The 21,640-nt window shown below is 39.2% G+C and overlaps 1 protein-coding gene across 4 annotated transcripts in view; it reads right to left on the bottom strand.

The window, feature by feature from the left end:
- LOC114663785 (intermembrane lipid transfer protein VPS13B-like) overlaps window positions 1-21,640 on the bottom strand; it is a 908,960-nt gene that overhangs the window by 102,694 nt on the left and 784,626 nt on the right. For all 4 annotated transcript variants that reach the window (XM_051935847.1, XM_051935848.1, XM_051935845.1 and 1 more), the window contains exons 38-41: window positions 17,020-17,227; window positions 12,217-12,401; window positions 2,726-2,922; window positions 1,206-1,387 (exon numbers count right to left, since the gene is read on the bottom strand). In XM_051935847.1, coding sequence (XP_051791807.1) covers window positions 1,206-1,387; window positions 2,726-2,922; window positions 12,217-12,401; window positions 17,020-17,227 — 772 coding nt within the window. The remainder of the gene's footprint in view (window positions 1-1,205; window positions 1,388-2,725; window positions 2,923-12,216; window positions 12,402-17,019; window positions 17,228-21,640) is intronic.

The raw sequence follows: 21,640 nt of genomic DNA, 5'->3' as shown, positions 1-21,640 counted from the left end.
GCACGTATTGATTTTTGATTGTTTGTTTGTTTTTCTCTGTCTCTCTCTCTCTGACATTCTCTGCTCCTAACAGAGGGGGTGTGAGCAGAGGGGCTGTTCACACACTGACCTAGAGGATACGGACGCTCCTCTAAAAAATGCTGAAAGACTACCTTTACATTGTACCGGCGGTTCTTCGCATACTTAAAAGCCAAACAGCCCTATTGATTTTTGTTTGCTTTTCTCGCTCTCTCTGACATTCTCTGCTCCTGACGCGCACTCCTTTGAAGAGGAAGATATGTTTGCATTCTTTTAATTGTGAGACAGAACTGTCATCTCTATCTTGTCATGGATCACAGTTTAAACTTTTGAAAAAGAGACAAATGTTTGTTTGCAGTGTTTGAATAAAGTTCCTGTCTCTCTACAACCTCCTGTGTTTCTGTGCAAATCTGTGACCCAAGCATGACAATATAAAAATAACCATATAAACATATGGTTTCTACTTTGCGGATTTTCACCTTTCACGGGGGGTTCTGGAACGCAACCCCCGCGATCGAGGAGGGATTACTATATAAACATGGCTGCAGACAAGCCACAGTTAGTTAATAAAATACATTTGAAAACAGCGTTCCTCCTGTGCCTTTCCTCAGTATCTTCATGTACCCCAAACAATACTGCCCTTCTTAAACCTGCAGCCTTCCTCATACACCTTTCTTCATTATCCTCGCTTATCTCAATATCTCTTGCTTAGTGTTAGATAGATAGAGTGTTTTCTTTCTGTCATGTTCCTGTAAAGCTTTCTTCTCAGATTCTGTCATTTTTGAGGCACCTTGCTCTTTCTTACCCACAATTTCATTACCACCAATGGTTATGGTAATGGTACCACCAACAATTCGCTGTTGTCATTGAAGTGCTCCAATTTAACTCAAGAATTGTCAAAATCAGGAATTGAACTTCTCAAAAGTAAAGTATTGTGTCATCATCCCTATAAATATACACACAGACACACTTTCATTAATATACATTGTATACACACACATAGTGAGTGGTTAATCCTCATGGCAAGGGGCACTAATGCTATGTTAAAGTGCTAACTATTAAATAAAGCAGTAACAGTTCCCACTGCGGCCTAAGCACACCAACAATTATTCATGAAACTGTCAGACATTCTGAAAAACATCAGTTTACATAATGGTGTAGTGTTCAATGCCTAACAGTTTAGTTACCTTTTCCCAGTTGATCAAGGTGATGGCAGAAATGGAACTCTAAGCAGGCTAGTTGTAAGGAAACACCAATGGATGGAACAAACCAAGGAGCAAAACAAGAGTCTACCCGGGTACAGGCAGCCAAGGCAGTCGGAGACACCAGCTGGTCACATGGGATTTGAGAGCCGCATTCACTGTCAGAGCTGTTGGACAAAGCAGAACACTGAAGGAACACATGGATGACTGGCAGGCAGCAAATTATTATGAAGATGAACAAACTATAAAATCTAGGAACAGGGGAGATGTGTAAAGACTGCAAGGGGCAGTAATGGTTCTAGAACATCAGCAAGAATTAATGTCAAGTATCAGTCAGGATGACGTAATGTACTGCTTGCAAAACCATCAGACATTACTCAGACATTACATGTAATAAAGTACTAAAATGCATTTCACAATGAGTAGTAATATAAAAACATTTCAGAAACCTTGGTCAGCTTTACGCTATACAGTGACATTCTTGTACAATGCAAAAGCACAAAGTATTCAGTAGAAAAGCATCAGAAAGCTTTTTATATTAAATAATAAAACCCCATTTCATTGTGAGTGTTGATGCATCAAATTCTTTAGAATAACACTAGTTAGCTATATTTGATATATTTTTATGGAGTACTGATGTATTTTGGAAAAGGTACTTTAGGAAAATGAGTCAGTCTGCTTGAATATCAAACACTTAAGATATTTTAAACATTTTTATAGCACCTTTCACAGTACATCAAGCTTTTTACAGAAACACCATTCACCTTAATTTTATATAGTGCCTTTCACTAGTAGCATCATCATGCAATCCTTTCCAAAAGTACCAAACCTCAAAGAAACTGGAAGAAATAAATTGGGTGCATTAATGACTATCAGAACGGGACATAAGAATAAATACAACAGCCGTGGGGACTCCGAACACTTTGCTAATCTTTGCTCTAAAGATGTATAAAGATTATGTTTTTCTGAATGTTGTTGTCTAAGGCATATCAGATAAGGTGCTCTACACATAGGAGAAAAATACATTGAAAATGGTGCTGGAAGGACAGGGCAGAATTTGAATTCCCACTAAAAAGCTCTCTCCAAGTGGGCATGCAGGCTTGCACAATCTGCTCAAGTACATAAGTAAGCATCCAAATGAATTACAGATGTACAGCACGGCTGTTTCCAGGACCCCAGTTTTCCTCTTGCTGTACTCCTTAGGGGCTCTTAACCCCCGCATAAGTGGGCTTGGTAGCAGAACAGTGGAGTGCTTAATCAGGGAAAGGAGATTGAGAAGGTGGGAGTGTTCCCAAGGTGTAAACTGGCAAGCAGAGGGATGAAAATGAGGAACAAATGAAGCAGCAGGCTGGTCTGCTCCCACCCAAGGTGACCAGGAAGGAATTGAGATCATCAGTGGGAAAGCGGCCTTGTGGGAGGAAACCTCCTTAACACCACAAAATTCATTCCAGATGTGAGAGAAGCAGCCAAGGTGTCAGACTCACTATGAAGGCCATTGCACATACCTCTGCTCATCGGTGGCATCAGGGTTATTGTTGAGGACAATCCTCCAAAGGTCCGAAGCAACCAGCTCCTTCTGCTCACTGCTCTGAGTCATACAGGGGAGCTGCAGCTCACAGGCTTTACTTTCAGATAAGCTGAATTCTCGGTAGGAGACAAAGGAGCGCTGCAGTTCATCCCAGTACTCTAATGTGCAAGGAACCTGGAAGAAAACACAAAAACAAACACTCTAACCCATCTACTTATTTTTACGTCAGGTCAGGATCGCATGCAGTCAAGACAAAGCCTATCCTGGCAGCACTGAGAAGAAGAGAAAGACAAGAACACGCCTTAGTCCATCACAGGCATTTTATAAAGAAAACCACCCTTAATCATGAAGGGGCAATTTACAGTTGCCTGTGAAATTTAAGACATGATTTCAGAAAGTGGAAAAAAATCCTTATTAGTATTTATAATGTTTTTTACCTGATGTGCACTGGCATCAACACTACTGATGTGCTGCGCCAGAGGTAACATACAGCACGTTATCATCAAATATCCTTGGATTACACTATACATGTCCATTTCAAGGTGCATGTACCTATCACAGTGAGACCCTCCAAGGCCCCAAAACATTACAGATTACCGTCTTCAAGGCCTTCTCAGTGTCTGTGCAGCCAATGCAGAGACTGCTTTATGCTAACAGATGTGACACATGAATACTGCAGGCAGTGGAACAGCAATTTGAGAATTTTGTGATTTGTACTAATTTGTTTATAGCCTTCTGATTAAAAAAAACAACAACATGGATAAGATATATGGGCTGAACACCAAAACCACATAAAGCTAAACAAGCAAAGAGGGATTCTCATTACTCTGTGTTAGAGTAGGCCTCGGAGATTCTTGTTTTTTAATTTTTGGATATGTACTATTTGTCATTTGTTTATTATAATGTCCTGATGATGACATCACTGAAGGGCCATTTTGAGGTGAGTTTTCTTTAGGTGGCCACCATTTTGTGGGCGCTGGCATGCTGTTTCTAGTAATGGGTTTTTGTGTTTTTAATGGTTCCCATCTTTGTGAAATCATCTCACTTCCCCTGTTAAATTTAGCGATTTGGTGTATCAGTGTTGCAACTTCTCATTTAAAAAAAAAACAAAAACTTGTCAGTAGAGCTATTCAGGGAAGAGACTTGGAACAGTATTACGACTGGCAGCTTTTTTGAACAGGATTTCATTTTTGCGTTTCTGTTTTTTGGTTCCTTGTCTCAGTTTGTCTCCCATGGTATCTGAACTTCTTACCTGTCCTTAGACTACAAATTTGCTGATCTCTACCGATCTAAAAATAACTAGGAGAAAATGACTAACATGCTCAAACATTACAAACAAAAGTTCAACAAATACGACCTGTGGGTAATTCACAAAAAGGGTTTGCTCATCAGTGTTCTGATTGTGATCATAACGTTTGAAGATCCTAGTATAATAGTTTTTGAATTTTTGTGTAATTATTACTAGGCTGCACAGAGGCTCAGACGCTAAAGCTGTTGCTTCACATCTCCAGGAGACTGGATTCATATTCTGGTCTGGTCACTTTGTGGTGTTTGCATATTATCTACATATTTTCATGGATTTTTCTCCTACTTTCCATAAATGTTCCAAAGATGTGTGTATAAGTGTGAGTGGCACCTTCAAATTGGTGTGGATGAGCCTGAATATGCACTGTGATGGCCTGATCCCCATCCAGGGTTGGTTCTTATTTGCACAACCCACCCAACACTTATTTGGGTTAGGTGGTTATGGAAATGGAGGCTGAACTTCCTGCAACATATAAAAATTATTTTCATGGAAGATGCACCATACAATAAAAATGTAATGAACTTACAGGATGGAGTAGAACATGCACTGGCAGGGCCGAATATTATATTGAGAATCCCACCCTTATTGTTCGGTATGCTGTTACCTGTTGGACTTTTGGGACTTTATCACATTTCCTTCCTGGCATTTCAGATGCGCTCTTACTGTTTTAGTGTGGAGCTGGGGCTGTGCACTGGGGAAAGGTCTATCAATTTGTGACAGCCTTTCTAAGTCCGCAGACTAGCACCCTAAGGCACTTTTGTTCTAACCTAGAGTTTATAGTGCCAGAAAATTCATAATGATTTAAGGGTGTGTTTGAAGAATCTCTCTATGTTCATAAAAACTTTGTATGCATGATAAGAGCTTTAATTCTGAAAAATGAAACAAGGAAAACAGTCACAAAGCATCCAACCATATCTTTGATTTAATTCATTTCAACTTCACTAACTTTTTGAGTTGTCTTCGATAGGATAGTGCCAAATTTCCATTTTCTCTTTTCATATCCATTACTATACAGATATCATGCCAGGACTGTGAAAAATCTCAATCTCAAAATCTTGTCAAATCATACAAACAAGTAATTAGTGATTTGTAAAGTTTGTATTTGTATCTGAATGTGAACTTGTCATAGGACTCTGAGCCTACATTTAGTGAAGAGTGCGACAGATAAATAAACTAAACTGAACTGAATTAAACAAGAAATTAAAGCAAAAACACAACCACAAAGGTAAATATTTCAAATATGTTAGGATGGAGATATGACATACAAGATGATAACAACAGATATTTCAATGTCTGGCATGGAAGATCAGCCTAAATCTATAAAAGGCCTTCTCTTAAAACTGTTTTGATAATGCAACTGAAATAAACAGAGTTCATGTGGAAGTCCAGGAGTTAGCTAAACACTGAGATGAACATGGTAGTAACATGTATGTGCCACCAACAGACAAAGCAGACCCATCAGGCAGCATTATGTATGCATATTAAACCCCAGGCTACGTAGTGGGAGAGACCATGTGGACAAGGTGTGTCTGTCGCAAGTGGTTACAAAGGACACAATTGCAATCGGAGAGCTAAGTGAGCACAAGTTCATAAGATGGTTGTACAGCAAGAGTATGATGTAAACCACAGGCAACAGCTGCACAATCTCCTCACAACCTGCTTTATGACGGGGGTGCTCAGTCTCCATCCTGGAGAGCCACAGTGTCTGCAGGTTTGCATTCTACTCAAATTTATTAGTTACAAGCCAGTCATTGCTGTTAACATATAATATTTAATTGTTGGGTTTACTTAATTAATTTGCTTTTTAAACTTTTTTGCCATTTGTTATGTTTAAGCTAAGCTATACTCACAATTTTAATGGCCTTTTGTTTTTTTTTTGGCTAGTTGCCAGGTAACAATGAGACACAAATAACTTGGAGACCAACAACTCATCATAAGAGTCGCTCTTGTTTACTCCTTGTGTGCTCATCCATCAAGAATCTGTGAAAGTAAAATATTTGCTGATAATAAGTAAAAACTGAAACACCAACAAGTACTAATATGCTCAGGTCCAAAAACATTGTTCATACAAAAGAATTATCTATAATTTTATAAATTTCTAATGATGCAGATTGAGAGCAGTGACAAGCCACAGAATTAAACAAAAAGCTTCATTTACTGCAATGATTGAGTTGTTTAAAAAAACAACAACATCAACAACAAAATTGGCTGGAGTAAAAGTCTGTGGACCCCAGTCTTATGCAGGTGAGCCATATGTGAGGACAGGGGCATTTCCTGCACCGAATGTGAAGAGGCTAATGGCGCTGCAGGTTCTGTGTTAGTCACATATCGTAATTAGTTAGCAGTTAGCACTGTATGGACCACAGATTTGTAACCTTTTATGTACAGCAACATGGCACACTTGTCATGATAACTTCTTTGATGTCTTGTTCATTGAGGTTGTATCCAGATACTCCATTTTCACTCCTACATCCAAAATATGTGTGTTAGGTTAACCGGCAATTCTAAGCTGGATCTATATGAGTGAGAGAAGGTGTGAGCATGAGCATTCACAGGACTGGTGACTCATCTAGGGAATAAGTGATGCCTCATTTTTATAAAAATTGATTTTTGATAATTGAACATGCACTTTATATTTGCCTCAAGTCCAGTTTACTAAAATGAGTTAAGTGCAGTGTTTGATGCCATTTATAACCAATGTTATGCCACTCCAATTTGAGCAGAGGAGCCCACATTTAGACTCTGTCGGACACTGGGGTAAATCATTGAGAGTCACTGCTCACTATGCTGCTTCAAACTCTTTACTAGGCACCTTCAGATTGTGGCTGTCACTTCACCAGGCACTAGCATAACAGTTATAATAAAAATAAAAATAAATAAGAAAAATAAATAATGAGGATGGCAAAGACATAAATATCCCACTGATCTTTACTGCAGCACCCATCAGCAAACTGCCAAACCTTTAACCCGCTTTTCCAGTATTTGACCAACAGGTGTCACTCAACACCACAAAATAAGAAGCCTCATACATATGCACACAGACGCAGACCCACGTGCACTCTCATACACATGTTCATGCACATATACTGTACAAGCACTTACTGCAATATGTACATACTCAGTTCTCACCTGCACAGGATCACAAGTGTATCTACTCACAAACAACCAATACATACCTGTATGTGTATAGATGCTTGTACAGATCCACTAAAATGTGTTCTTATATAAAAACTCACATACGTGCACATATACATACATGCTACATTTACTTCTGATACACTTACTGTATTTGTATGAAGTGTTCAAAAAAGACATCCAAAGTTCACTGCACTATGCATACATGCCAATAAACCTTGACAATCACGAAGATAAATAGACCCTTGAGGTCTGACATACAAACACAACTTCATATCCCCTCTGCACATTGTCACTCAAACTACAAAAGCACAGACAGAGGCTCCCATGTACATCTGATCAAGACAATATGTGCAGAATAACCCACACATGCATACAGTCAAAAGCATCCGGTCTGTTGTTCATGATGGATTGTACTTGAATATACAAACACACACTGACAAAACAAAATGTAGACAGATGTACTAGTACACACAAAAAAAATACACATATCCATACATGAGTTACCTGTGCAAACACAGACACAAACTCACATACAAAAATTAGTGTTATGCACAGATAGCAGCCAGGGACAACACGTACACACACATCTCCAGCATATCCCCAGCAGGTGTACAGCTGCTAGTTTGCAGAAGTTTGTGTGCAGCAGGCCGCTTTGCCTGCCTTCAAAATGTGATGCTTTTACTAATGGAAGCAATTTGAAGTTGCTTTCGAGATACTGGAACCAGTTGAGAAACCTCAAGAATTTAAATGCAGGAAATGTAGATTTTATAAGACGTTCATGCGATCTGCTCTTGGGAAGTGCTCAGGAAATCTCTCTCCGTGTGTGTAATGTGCTGTGGTGACAGGAGCCCAGCTGCACAATTTTCACCTGCTGAATCTGAGCTCCTTCCTGTCCGGATAATATGAGGAAAAACAAACACAGCTCTGCGGCAAGCGCAGCCTTTCCCTGGCTATCAGTGTACTGTCATTTCAGAGGCCTGGGAAACTGTTCACCTCTTGTCTTGCATTCAGAAACTGCTTGAAATTCTTTTCAGACAAGCTACTCTGCTTTGGTCCTTTTTATTTTTTGGGTATTTAGTGTTTTTTTTTTTTTTAAACATATAGCAAACCAAGTACTAAAACAACACACTGCCAAGTCTAGTAGCATTAGTAAGCGAGTGCTGTGTCTTTGGGCCTGAAGTCATTCAGCTGACCTCACTCATCCCAAGCCTCTGGATTCAATTTCCCTTTACATATTCTGTTTTGTTCTAAGTGCAAACACAGCACGGTTTTTCACACATGATAAGCTAATGGTGGCAGTTATGAGGCAGCTTTTGCAGTACAAATCAGAACAGGGAGTTGTGCAAAAACTTGCTATGCCGACTTAGTGTTAGCAGCACTAACTCCACTCACCATTGGGGGCATTGCCATGCAACTAAAATGGACTTGGACTGTATGAACCTACAAGAGCGGGCACTGTTCAGCTACATCAGAAAGATTGTTTGGATTGAAAAGCTAAATAATTTAAGCAATCAGAAGTGTATAGTCAGATGGTTTCTGATGGTACCAAGTGTTAAGTTAATACAATTGAGTGCGTGTTGTTTGAAAATGTGTGTTGATTAATAACAGGTAAAAAGAGTGTTGCCAGCATTGGGAAGTCTTCAAAAAATGAAGATTTTACTGTCACTTAATCCTCATTAAATCTTTGTGATCAGTGGCATTTCTGCATTTAGGGGCAGTTATGCAAAATAAACAATAAGCTTCCCTCATTAATTTAACTTATAAAAATGTTTCTAGCAACTTTTGGCTTAATCTTAAGGTATGTTTCTAATTTTCTGTCATATGCTCAATTTAATTGCTTATCTAGTAAAGTATTGCTTCTTGTAGTATGTGAAGTGGCCTCTGTACCTGATGCTGCAAGTGTTCTCTCTAGGGTGTTTATGCGCATGGCCCACCTAAACTTTCCAGTTTACCAATGGGGGTTTATCCTCTATGCTAAAATGAAGACCACCCATTTCCTACCTTAAAAGCAGTCACATTATTTTGAAAAAAGAAAGGGAATCAATATGAGAAATACATCAATCACAAGACAATATGCTGTATGTTGATTTTCACCCACCACTGAAGACACATTGCTAAATTTGAAAGAGCCCCAAAGGAAACCTATGTGTTCCCTTTCAACTTTGTGGAGAAGAGGCCAGCAGTATGATGCTCCTGTTTCAAAGAAGTGCAGAGTCCTGGTGCAGAGAGAACAGTTCTGTATATAGAAAATCATGTTTTCAGTTGTTTGCTGGCCTCACGTTAAATAGAAAACACACCTGGCCACACGGTTGTGAGCATAGACACTGGACGTGCAGTGTGCGCTTCAAGTCTTGTACTGTGTTTATTCTGTGTATTCATATGAAGTTATTATGACTTGTCATTTTTTTCATATCAAAAGTCATTCACTTATAAACCTGAAGTGCAGCTATTTCTTTTAGGCTGTTCATAGCTAATACTCGTAGATTTCCCTGGGCAGTGGGTGGCTGTGAGACTCTTTCACTACTTGGCATATTTTTTTGAGATTTTGACATCAGGATATTATAACAATCTGATAACAATCTTGGCAGTCCATGTAACAGCTTTTCACTGTTTGATTGATTTTTGTGGCATGAAAGGTGTATGAATTTGCACGTGCTGTACATCATTACTTAACAAGGAAAAGATATTATTAGTTGGGTAAGTTCTAGTAAATGTTACAGAGTTGCACACAAATAAGAAACTTCTGATATGACCCCATCACAGTTTTCATTCTGAAAACACCACTGTCTGTGCTACTGTTGAATTCAACATTTCTACAGAAGAACTGATCTGAGAAACAATGAAGAACATGGAAATTAGAGTTAAAGTTGGAACGAGACAGCATTCATTTTGACTAACATGATGATTGAAAGAATAAAAGGCTGGTAGAACATCATTGCCAAGCTTTTATGGTATAATTAGGGCACAGAAATTAGCATTAAGAAAACTATGATGATGGTGATAAATAAAATCAGACGGTTATGGTTTAAAGTTAAGAATCTGCAATATAAGAATATTACAAACAAAGGAGTCCTGCTATATTGCAAATTTGAGTACTGAAATTATAGCAGTCATAAAATATGGAAATGGCAATGAACAAATCACTATTTTATACAAGCACAGAATTGAAGAGTAGTACTGTTGAGAGAATTCTGCAAAAAGGAATTAATGAATAGGTTGACTTGGGAGTGTGTACTGTAGGTTGGAGGCATGGACCCTATGGAAAGAAGAAATCTGAAGGCTAGAAATGTTTGAAATGTTTTCAGTTATGAATAAAGAAGGTGTGCTGTGCATAAAAATGAATACATTCTGAATAGTGTTGGCAAATGTATAATGTTTAAAATGAGAAAACAGACTGGAAATACTCTATACTTCAGGTCACCCTGAACCTCAGTTAGACACAAAGGAGTGAAAAGTAAGACCAAATATGAAGATAGGAACTAAAATAAATAAGACTAAATGAGAAAGCTGTGAATGACGAGTCACAAGAGGCCATATTCTGCAACTAGTAGAGAACCATACGATAACGAGGCTTTGTGAAAAAAACAAATAAGAATAAGGCATAAGACAAATATTTTATACTGTATTAAAGATGAATGCATGGAAAGATCCACTAAAATGACTTCAAATTAATTGTGGCTGAAAAAATTACACCAAGTAAAGCTTTTAAAAACCTACCCTCACTAAAGTGGTTTAGTAAATGGTCATGTTGGGGTTGGATTGAGGGGTGTTTGCTCAGAACTTACCTAGCTCCCTAAAGGTGGGCTGGCACTTTATGGGTTTTGTATTTCTGCAAATTTGTATATTTATGTGTGCATGCACACTCTGCAATAATAGCTGCTCTGTCTGTGGTGCATGGGTTACCAAATTCATCTGGGCCTAGTCCATTACAAGTGACAAGGTAAGAATTTATTTATATTCCGTACCCTCTTTTTAATTGTAAATTTACAGGAAAGCAAGGTGTGTCCCAACAACAAGGCATACAATGCGTGAAGCAACTCTGAATAAAGTTGATAGTTCAAAGCCGATCAGTTGTTTAAAGTGTATTTGCATAAATAAAGCAGGTAGCACTGTGATGATGTGGGAAGCTCTACCTCAATGACGCTAATGGCAGGAATTTTCAACCACAGGCAAATAAAAAAAAAAAAAAAAAGATTTCTTAGATGTTGTTGACTAAAGTCTCAAAACTGCCTTTGGTATTAGCTTGTGTGAGCAAGTAGGTAAATAAAGAGGCAACTACAAATAAAAAGAGAAAAAGGTATCAGTTTAACCATGTATATGGTAAACATTAAAGTCATTTCATTAAATGGGTCTTTCCAAGTCAGCATGCACTGCCAGAATGAAATGTACAGTACACCTGCATTTCCACCATTGCCACTTCCTTTTCATCACTCACTAAAATGCCTACAGTAAAAGAGTATAGTTGACTCCCTTGGCAAATGTCTCCTCATAAGGCACCAAAAATCATTTAGATGAGTTTGTGTGGGTCCACCGACCTCCTCTTACCATGAAATCGCTGGACTGGATGTAGAGTGCTGTAATTGAAAGGAGTCACCTTCTTTGGAGACATGAGATGGATGGGTGAGTATGTGTCAAGGGTTAATACCTGAGCCTGCACACAGTTGTCTTTTGGTTCTTTAGCTTTCTTACTGCCCACTCTATGGATATACCTTCAGGCTGATGGGTGATTCAGAATTACTCTGCGTCTGTGCACACTGTGCTGGCCTGAAGCCCCTGCACAATTTAAAAATGGAATGAAGGAATAATGTAAGACATTCTTCAAAGAATAAAACTGGAGGAAATTTATACATGTCTCGAAATTGCTTGTGATCATGAACCAGATTGGCCAAACAAATTGCTCAGATGGAGGCAAAACAATTCAGTCAGAGGGTCATACCGCAGCTAAGAACAATTTTTTTTCTTCTGTAGCCAGCAATTACACAAATGAAAAAAAACATTAAAAAGGTGTCTTGAAGGAAACATACCTGTAGAACATCTCCAAGGTCTGCAGTACTGATATCTGGATCTTCTGTAGTGTTAAATGGCACAGGAGTTATACGGACGAATGTCAGGACACGGGGCTCTGGATACCTCCACAGCATCATTCCAGGACTGTCGTCTGTTTCGTTATAAAACACCACCTCATGAATCCCGGGAAGCTTCTGGGAGCCTGCGGAATAGAAAGACAAAATGAATCAAGTTGCAATAAGTTGACCTTTCAGAACCTTGGTTAATTTGTCTACTGTACATGGCACCTTTCATCCTCATCTCATTTTTTTTTTTTATTTCTGTGCTGCACCCTGTTCTACAGATTCTTTTTTCCTAAACTCACCCTTGGGTTTTATAAAGATGGGTTATACATGAAGAATCAATGGGCAGAATGCCAGTCCATCACTCAAATTCACATACACCAGGCCAGTTTAGAAATCTTGACATAACAGCAGATGGTAGTAAATATACTGTGTAATGTTGGTTGATGTTCTAGAAGGAATATTAGGAAGCACTTTTAAGGAATAAAACTTGCTGAAAATGACACATTTCCTGAAATTTCTTGAGATCATGAACCAGACTGTCCAATCATGTTGCTGAGATGGAGACAACCACCTGTTCTCTGTTAAAAAGAAATTGGGGCAACTAGTGATAATGAAAAAGTACATGAAAATCCGGACTTTAATGGGTTTCATCATGATGTATTTGTTCATCTAAATTTCATGAATTTCTTTTGGGCAACAAAGGAATAGTTAAAGTCTTTGCACACAACCTTCATAACCAACACATCTTGCTGACCTGGGGCCTCATGTATAACGCCGTGCGTAGAACTCACACTACAACAACAACAACATTTATTTATATAGCACATTTTCATACAAAAAGTAGCTCAAAGTGCTTTACATAATGGAGAGAAGAAAAATAAAAGACAAAATAAGAAATTAAAATAAGACAACATTAATTAACATAGAAAGGAGTAAGGTCCGATGGCCAGGGTGGACAGAAAAAACAAAAAAAAACTCCAGAAGGCTGGAGAAAAAAATAAAATCTGTAGGGGTTCCAGGCCACGAGACCGCCCAGCCCCCTTTGGGCATTCTACCTAACATAAATGAAATAGTCCTCTTTGTAGTTCGGGTTTTTCACGGAGTCACTTGATGCTGATGGTCATACAGATTTCTGGCTTTTAATCCATCCATCATTGTTGGAACATCATGGTGCTTTGGGTAGATGGTGGTGGCACACTATAACATGGCGTAAGCACAAAAGCGGGAATGTGCATACGCACAGAAAAATCCAGATGCAGGAATCTGTACGTACGCAAACTTTCACGTTCTTCCACTACATAAATCCCGATCAGCGTGAAAAGTAACGCACGTGCACGCGCCTTCTGTCCCACCCCAACTCCTCCCAGAATTACGCCTCTGATTATGCAAATCAATATAAATAGCCGCGGCACGGTGGCGCAGTGGGTAGTGCTGCTGCCTCGCAGTTAGGAGATCCAGGTTCGCTTCCCGGGTCCTCCCTGCGTGGAGTTTGCATGTTCTCCCCGTGTCTGCGTGGGTTTCCTCCGGGCGCTCCGGTTTCCTCCCACAGTCCAAAGACATGCAGGTTAGGTGGATTGGTGATTCTAAATTGGCCCTACTGTGTGCTTGGTGTGTGGGTGTGTTTGTGTGTGCCCTGCGGTGGGTTGGCACCCTGCCCGGGATTGGTTCCCTGCCTTGTGCCCTGTGTTAGCTGGGATTGGCTCCAGCAGACCCCCGTGACCCTGTGTTCGGATTCAGCGGGTTGGAAAATGGATGGATGAATATAAATAGCCTTCTGAGAAAAGACAATGGGAAAAGCACGGGGGAAAATATAAGAATTTCAGCGAATACCAAGTGGAGGCAAAGGAAAAACATACTATTTGTTGGTTTAAACAGTGGTATAATCAACAAAAGGAAGTTGATCGAGTGACAGAGTGTTGAAAAAACTCGAAAGCTCAAGTTCACAAAGTCGCACAGTGCCCAAAATAAAAAAAGAAATCACATATCAAAGTAGCCGTGAAAAGGTGAGTTGTAGCCCACCGTCTGAGTGTCATATGAAAGCTTATTAGGGTACAGAGAAAAAAAATAGGGAAACAGTGGGGGAAAAAAGCATGAAATGTCAACTTTAATCTCGAAATTTCCACTTTAATCACGTAGTTTATTTTGCCATTAAAGTAGAACATCATAAACTTCATCTTAAAATCGTTTAATTTACTAGTTTCTCAAATCCCATTGTAACTAAAGTGGCATGTTAAATGCTTTGTTCTGTATTTGATCTTCTATGTGCTCTATGTGTGTGAATCACTGCCTGCTTCTTAAACGGGCTTTCTCTTTCTCCGACAGGGCACAGAATCCATTACATTCGTGGTATTACAGCTCTCTGAATAATTAAAATACTGAGATGTATACATGATATCTTTTTCATGATGATAGGAATGAAAGCATGTTATTAAACATGGGAACACGGTGGCGCAGTGCTTGTTCATGTCTCACGCAAGAGGCTTGCGGCGCCATGCGCGACCTTCGATAAAATAATTTATTACAGAAATACTGTCTCTTTCAAACGTACTAACCTCCAATTCCTGTTCTTACTTTTCTTTCTCCAAAAACCCAATCGCCACACAATCAGCTATATAGACGTGAAGCCATCTGTAAGCTTAAAACGCCGATTCGTCAAAACTTTTAAGGAACATTGAAATATCTTCATAGTACATGTTTAATTATTATATCCGTCTATTCTTCCAGTGTCGCGTCAGCACCAGCAAGAATACAACGCAATGCAGGAACAATCCCTGAACTAGCTAGCACTGCGGCACCGTGTCCTCACATGTTTAATTATTAACAATACAGATTATTTTAATGAAGTTAAAGTTTTATCTGTATAATATAATCAACATATTTTGCTGCATTTCATCTTAAAAATGATTTCGTTATCATATGTAAATATGCGCTTCTAAAAGTGGCGCAGGTTGTGCAATATTATAACTGTAGTGCAAGTTTACAGTGAGGTAATTGTACTTATAAGTAAACAGTTCTACAAGGAGCACTTGATGGACTGATTGAGTGCGTTTATAGTTCTTGGGATGAAACTTTTTCTAAACCGCGAAGTTCACACAGGGAAGTCTCTGAAGCGTTTTGCCGTGGCTCAGGCAGCGTCTGCTTCATGCTGTGTACCGATAATTCTCTTTCCGATCAGCTGCTGCTGTGATTCCCCACTCACATACAGTGATATAAATACTCCGAGTGGTGCAGTGAGAGTAATATGGAAAAAGATGATCTGCTGTGGCAACACCTAACGGGAGCAGCTGAAAGAAGAAGAAGATGCAGTGAGAGTTAAAATGCTAAAGCAGTTATGGTATTTGGAATAGTATGGCTATTATTCCCTGGACCATTATATTGCTGCAGGTTAATTACAATCAGATGCATTACACTAATAAACAACATGCAGTTAGTTTCAGTGTATTTATAAAGCCGCGTCAGGAATGTGGATCTAAGAAAGGAAGGGTGATCACACAGGAACAGTAGCACTACTTTGACGCTGGGTGCCGCCAGTCTGCAAAACCGAGCGGAGAAATTGCGTACGCCAGGGTATGAGGTACCGTGGAAATGTGCGTGGCTTTACGCCAAGTTTAGGTTTTATACATCGCGATTTGAGCGTGGAAACATTCGTACGCAACATTTCTGTGCATACGCACCGTTTATACATGAGGCCCCTGGTCTGCTTGCAGTCATGAACATGCAAGCATAGATCAGAACTATAATGAAATGCAGAAAGAAGTTAAGGTTTATTTTGTTCAGGAGTCTATGAATGACAAAATTTATTTATACAGCACATTTTCATACAAAGAATGTAGCTTAAAGTGCTTTACAAAATGTCAAGGAAGAACTAAGTGGTAATGCCATGAGCTAAGCTAAGTTTCTAGGGACAGACGGACTGGTGATGGAACAGAGGGGCAATGAAGCTCCCAGTGTGACAAGAGAGCTCTCACTGGTGGTTGATATTCTTGCTCACTTAAGGTCCTGACTGCTTTCACTTCAGTAGTGCGACTGATAAGGTTAGTGTCACATGACATCAAAGTCACACTATAACGGTAACCGATTAAATGAACAAAAACACATACATAAATAGTGCCTTAGCAAAGATTTTACAAGTTACTGTAAGGATGTAACTCCATTCATCAACTCAGTTGATGTTATATTGTTTATATCACTCTCATAAATGTCACGCTGATCAATGACTACTTGTGAGGGAGTTTTCAAAGATTCTACTACCATCAAGTGCAACACCACAGAACAAATATGGTAACATGTTTATTGCTCTTTAATTACTGCCATTTTACCTTGACCTCTGTGGGATTTAGTGGAGCTGCATTATGCTAGAAAAATACCTCAAGCACCAAAACAGAGCATCCACAAAGCTTCACTTTGGAAAACACAATTTTAGAACTGCACTGCACATCTACTATACACATGGAAATCCTACACTGAGAGACCCCACCACACATACCCACACCCACACTCGCCTGCACACAGGAGTCAGTTTGGAACTGACAATTAGCTTCACCTGCATGTCTTTGGAGATGTGTGAGGGAAGCTAAAGGAAAGGAGGAGTACCTGTAGGAAAACCAACATAGACCTGCAGAGAATGTGCAAACTCCACATGCACAATGACTGGACATGAGATTCAAACTCAGGCTACTGGAACCATGAAGCAAGCTGCACTATCTTGCCACCCTTGAGGGTAAATTGGCCCAGAAAATTGACAAAAGACAATACCTGTGTCTTGAATGTACTGAAACAAGCCAGTCCTCAGATCATCTGATGTGTGCTCTGTTTTCTGGGATTGGTTTGAGGTGGGTACAACAAGGTGCTGGGTTGGCTGACATGCAGGCGTTTTCAAGGATAAGCCGTTCTTCTTATAATATTCTTCCAGGAGGTCAAGGAGAAGAGTTATGCAATTTAGGTGCTCCTGTCCCCAGAAAATCTATGCAAATCATAAAGAAAAACATAAGTGAACTGACACAAAATTAAAATTGGAAACATCTGACAATGAAGCTAAAATATATTCAAATTGCACATTATTCCTAATGATTACCCATTTCATTTCAAAACAATAGTTTCTTGTAAAAGTGTGTTTTGCAGTGACCATCAACATAAGCCAAGAAACTAGGAACAGTGGGAATTGATCTAATGCAGGAATGCTTTACTTGTGGGCAGTTGTGCAGGGCATTTTTCAAGAACAATAAGCTCCAGTGGCCTAATAATATTATTACAACTTATTATTTGACTGAGGCCTTTACCCAAGGTGACTTGCAACATCAGAGATAATAGTTACATTTGTCACACAGTGTCAGTAGCAAGATTTGAACCCATAACCTCAGGGTGTCAAGTTTAAAGTCTTAACCACTGTACCACACTGACTAGCAATAATATCAGAAATTGGTTTAGAAAAGAAAAAAAAACTACAAATATTGTATATAGAAAATCACTTAGCTACACAGTGTTTCTGATACAAAATATTAACTGACAGTACTATAACTGATCCTGACTGTCTTAATAATCTTCCCAGGTGAAGCTGGGTAACACAGATAGTTTTAAGTATAAAACTTTCTTTTTCTGTTGATCAGTTTCAAAAATGCAAAAATAATTCCACTGTGATCTTGTGTTATATAACAATAAAATGAGTCCCAAAGTAATTTAATGATTGAGTTCCATTACTGATAATGGAACTTTCTAAAGAATGATAGGAATACATGGCTATAATTTGTACTCTGAATTGATTTGTAAAATTTTTTGTAAATGTGCAGTGAATGAAATAACAAAAACTGACAAGGAATCAGACCGTGTGGGTAAATGTTTACATTTATATAAATTTTAAACTATTTACGTATGAAAATTGTAATACAGCTAATAAGGCTCAACAGAATTAAAATATAAAATAGTGATGAAAATATGACAGAAGTAACTGTTTCCTTATGTATAGGCCTGGACTGCAGCTCTTTGAACATCTGCTTTTAAAGCTATGGTGATATCTCCAGGGATTCTTATTAGTTATTTTAAAAATCACAAAAACCTAAGGTAAACATAACAATAAAAATATTTGCTTCAGAATTATATAAAAAAACACTTTTTGCCTGAAAATGATATTGGCCTTTACTGCTTCCTGCTACAATCTCTGCTTTTGTGCAAAATGTCTTCTAAAACGAAATAAAATGGAAATGTTAGGTGCAGACAGGCTTATTAGGCACCTCCTGAACATTGACAATAAATTCACAAGTAAATCCTGGTGACAGAATAGGAATGTGTGGATTCTGAAACAAGTCAAAGAATCACAGAAGTCCTCTTAAGCCCAACTGTATCTTGCTTTTATGGGGATTAACACTAAAACACTTCAGGTTACATTGCAAGTTATTTAACACAATAGACGCAGAAGGCCTTGTACAAGAGCATTTACTTTAAAACAAGTGGCACATTGGCACTAAACATACAGCAAAAAAAGATATTAAATATCCAAATTGGTGTTAAGCAAACATAATGCGCAGGAGGTCCGATATGCCTAACTTGCACTGGGCATTCGAGCGACTATCAGATGACTAAAAGAGGAAAATACACAAAATATATAAGTTCAAGCTACCACTCGCAAGGTAAAATTGATAAAGTAAACTCATTTTAGTTCAACTCACACAGAATGTTTCACCATTTTAAGATAAACAAGTTTCCAAATTCGCCGATACTTTTCAATGGGAGATTTTGAAATTTCACAAATTTTTACAGTGCAATCTGAGGTATCGCAATAAAACTTGAACTGTTTTGATAAATTTCCTTGAAGAACAAGTATGCCACATTTCAACAAAGTTGGTCCGCAGCCGGTCAAGTGGTTTCATGTGGGCAGACAAGCAGACAAAAGAACAGACATGGCTATCACAATAGGGGCTTTACACATTATATGCCAACGCACCCAAAAACAGCACCTGAGAGAGATAGCTAAATAGGTAGAGAGACAGACTTACAGACATTTAATTATCATTTTTATGTGTCTGTCATCACTTTCAACCACATCTCCCTAGGTCTTCCACTTTGTCTTGTTCCCTTGTAATATCATCAGGGTGCACGTTTTTCACCTCATTCACTCTACCCTTTTCCCTTGATGTTTCTTTTTTATTTCCACAGCAGAAATACTATTTCCTTACTCTTTCCCGTTTTTTTTTCTCTCAGTAAAGCTTTAACCATTAACCCAATCACTCTCATCTACATCTCTTTTTACTTTTGTTCATGTTTGTCCTTCATCTACACCTCACAAACCCTCACCCAGCTTACATAAATGTTTTCTTTCAAACTCAGAGAGGCCCTGAGCTTCATCAGTAACATTTAACATGTGTGGACACCAAGGGGGCGCTTCAGCTTCCCAAACCCAATGCAACAGACAAGGGCACAAGTTAAAATCACAAAAGATCCTTTTTATTGTGTGGGAAACTCTCTGAACCAAGCGTTTCCCACCACCACAGCCAGATGTACAATACAGCACAATTATAATTCTTTATTCTTCTCTCTCTCACTCGGTCTCTGCCTCCTCCGCTCCTCCCTGCAAGCTTTGGCCACCTTCCACCTGACTCTGGCTCTCCTCTATGAGGCTGGCAAATCTTCTTATATTGCCCAACCCAGAAGTGCTTCTGCTCTTCCGCCAACGTGGTCTGTAAGCACTTCCGGATAGGGCGAAAACCCCAGGCCATACGGCTCCTCAGTCTTTACAGCACCCTCTGGAGGCACCCAAGTCCAATGATGCTCTGTGGAAATCTGGGACACTGCTGCAACCCAGGGGAGCTGCCAACTAGCATTCTCAGGGAGGCAGTGCCCTAAATAAGCTGCCTTCCCCCATCCTTTCATCTCTTGGGTGTCCTGGCTGGTTTGGGTTGCCGGCCGTCTCTTACACATGTCACATTTAACGTGTCAGTAGCAGAACTTCCTAACTTCCTTTGTAACAATGCTGCTGCTAATATTCAGGTTTACAGTTATTAAATCAGCATCTGGCACTCTGTCATGCCCTTCTGACAAACTGCAGTTGTGCCTGCTTTCATAAACCAGCCTTCAAACCGCTACATATTTTAGGAACCCGTTTCCCACAGACCTAACAACTATTATTTCTAAACATTTTACTTTAAAGCTGCAAGGCCATCCACACCATCTGGAACTTCATCTTCAGCCACTGCCCTGGGGCCTCATGTATAAACAGTGCGTACGCACAAAAATGTTGTGTGCTCCTGTTTCCACGTTTAAATCGCAATGTATAAAACCTAAACTTGGCGTAAAGCCACACGCATTTTCACGGTAGCTCAAACCCTGGCGTACGCAAGTTCTCGGCTCAGTTTTGCAAACTGGCGGCATCCAGCGTCAAAGCAGTGCTTTTGCTCCAGTGTAGTTTCCCTTTCTTTTTAGATCCACATCCCTGACGTGGCTTTATCATATACACTGAAATTAACCGCATATTGTTTATTAGTTTAAGGCATCTGATTGTAATTAACCTGTAACAATATAATGGTCCATGGAATGGCCAAACTATTCCAAATACCATAGCTGCTTTAGCGTTGTTACTGTCACTGCACCACTCGTAATAGCTGATTGGAAAGAGAATTATTGGTATACAGAATCAAGCACACGCTGCCTCAGCCATTCACTATTTGAACAGCTCTCATCCGAAAAACGCTTCAGAGCCTTTCCTGTATGGACCTCGCGGTTTAGAAACAGTTTCATCCCAAGAACTATAAACGCGCTCAATCAGTCCATCAAGTGCTCCTTGTAGAACTGTTTGTATTTATAAGTACAATTACCTCACTGTAAACTTGCCATTCAGTTATAATATTGCACAACCTGCGCCACTTTATAAAGCATGTATTTACATATGATGACGATATCATTTTTAAGATGAAATGAAGCAAAATATGTTTATTACATTATAATGTTAAAATGTTAACGTCATTTAAATAATCTATATTGTTAATAATGAAATATGTGAGGACACGGTGTCGCAGCGCTAGCAACCCGATTATTCCTGCCTCGATCTGTATTCTTGCTGGGGCTGGCGCGACACTGTGGAAAGACAGATGGATAGAATAATTACACATGTACTACGAAGATGTTTTTTAGAAGTTTTGAAGAATCGGCGTTCTAAGCTTACAGATGGCTTAACACCTATTACAGAGCTGATTGTGTGGAAATTGGTTACTTGGAGAAAGAAAAGGAAGGACAGGAATTGGAGTTAGTATGTTTGAAAGAGACAGTACTGCTGCAATAAATTATTTCTTCGAAGGTCGCACAGGGTGCAGCAAGCATCTTGCGGGAGGCAGGAACAATCTGTGGACGAGGCGCCTGCTCGTCACTATCACTGCACCATTGTGTTCCC

This window comes from Erpetoichthys calabaricus, chromosome 13 (genome assembly GCF_900747795.2).
Source record: "Erpetoichthys calabaricus chromosome 13, fErpCal1.3, whole genome shotgun sequence".
In the NCBI taxonomy this organism is placed as follows: Eukaryota; Metazoa; Chordata; class Cladistia; order Polypteriformes; family Polypteridae; genus Erpetoichthys; species Erpetoichthys calabaricus.
Note: the sequence above shows the minus strand (reverse complement) of the source record. Positions and strands in the feature narration are given on the sequence as shown.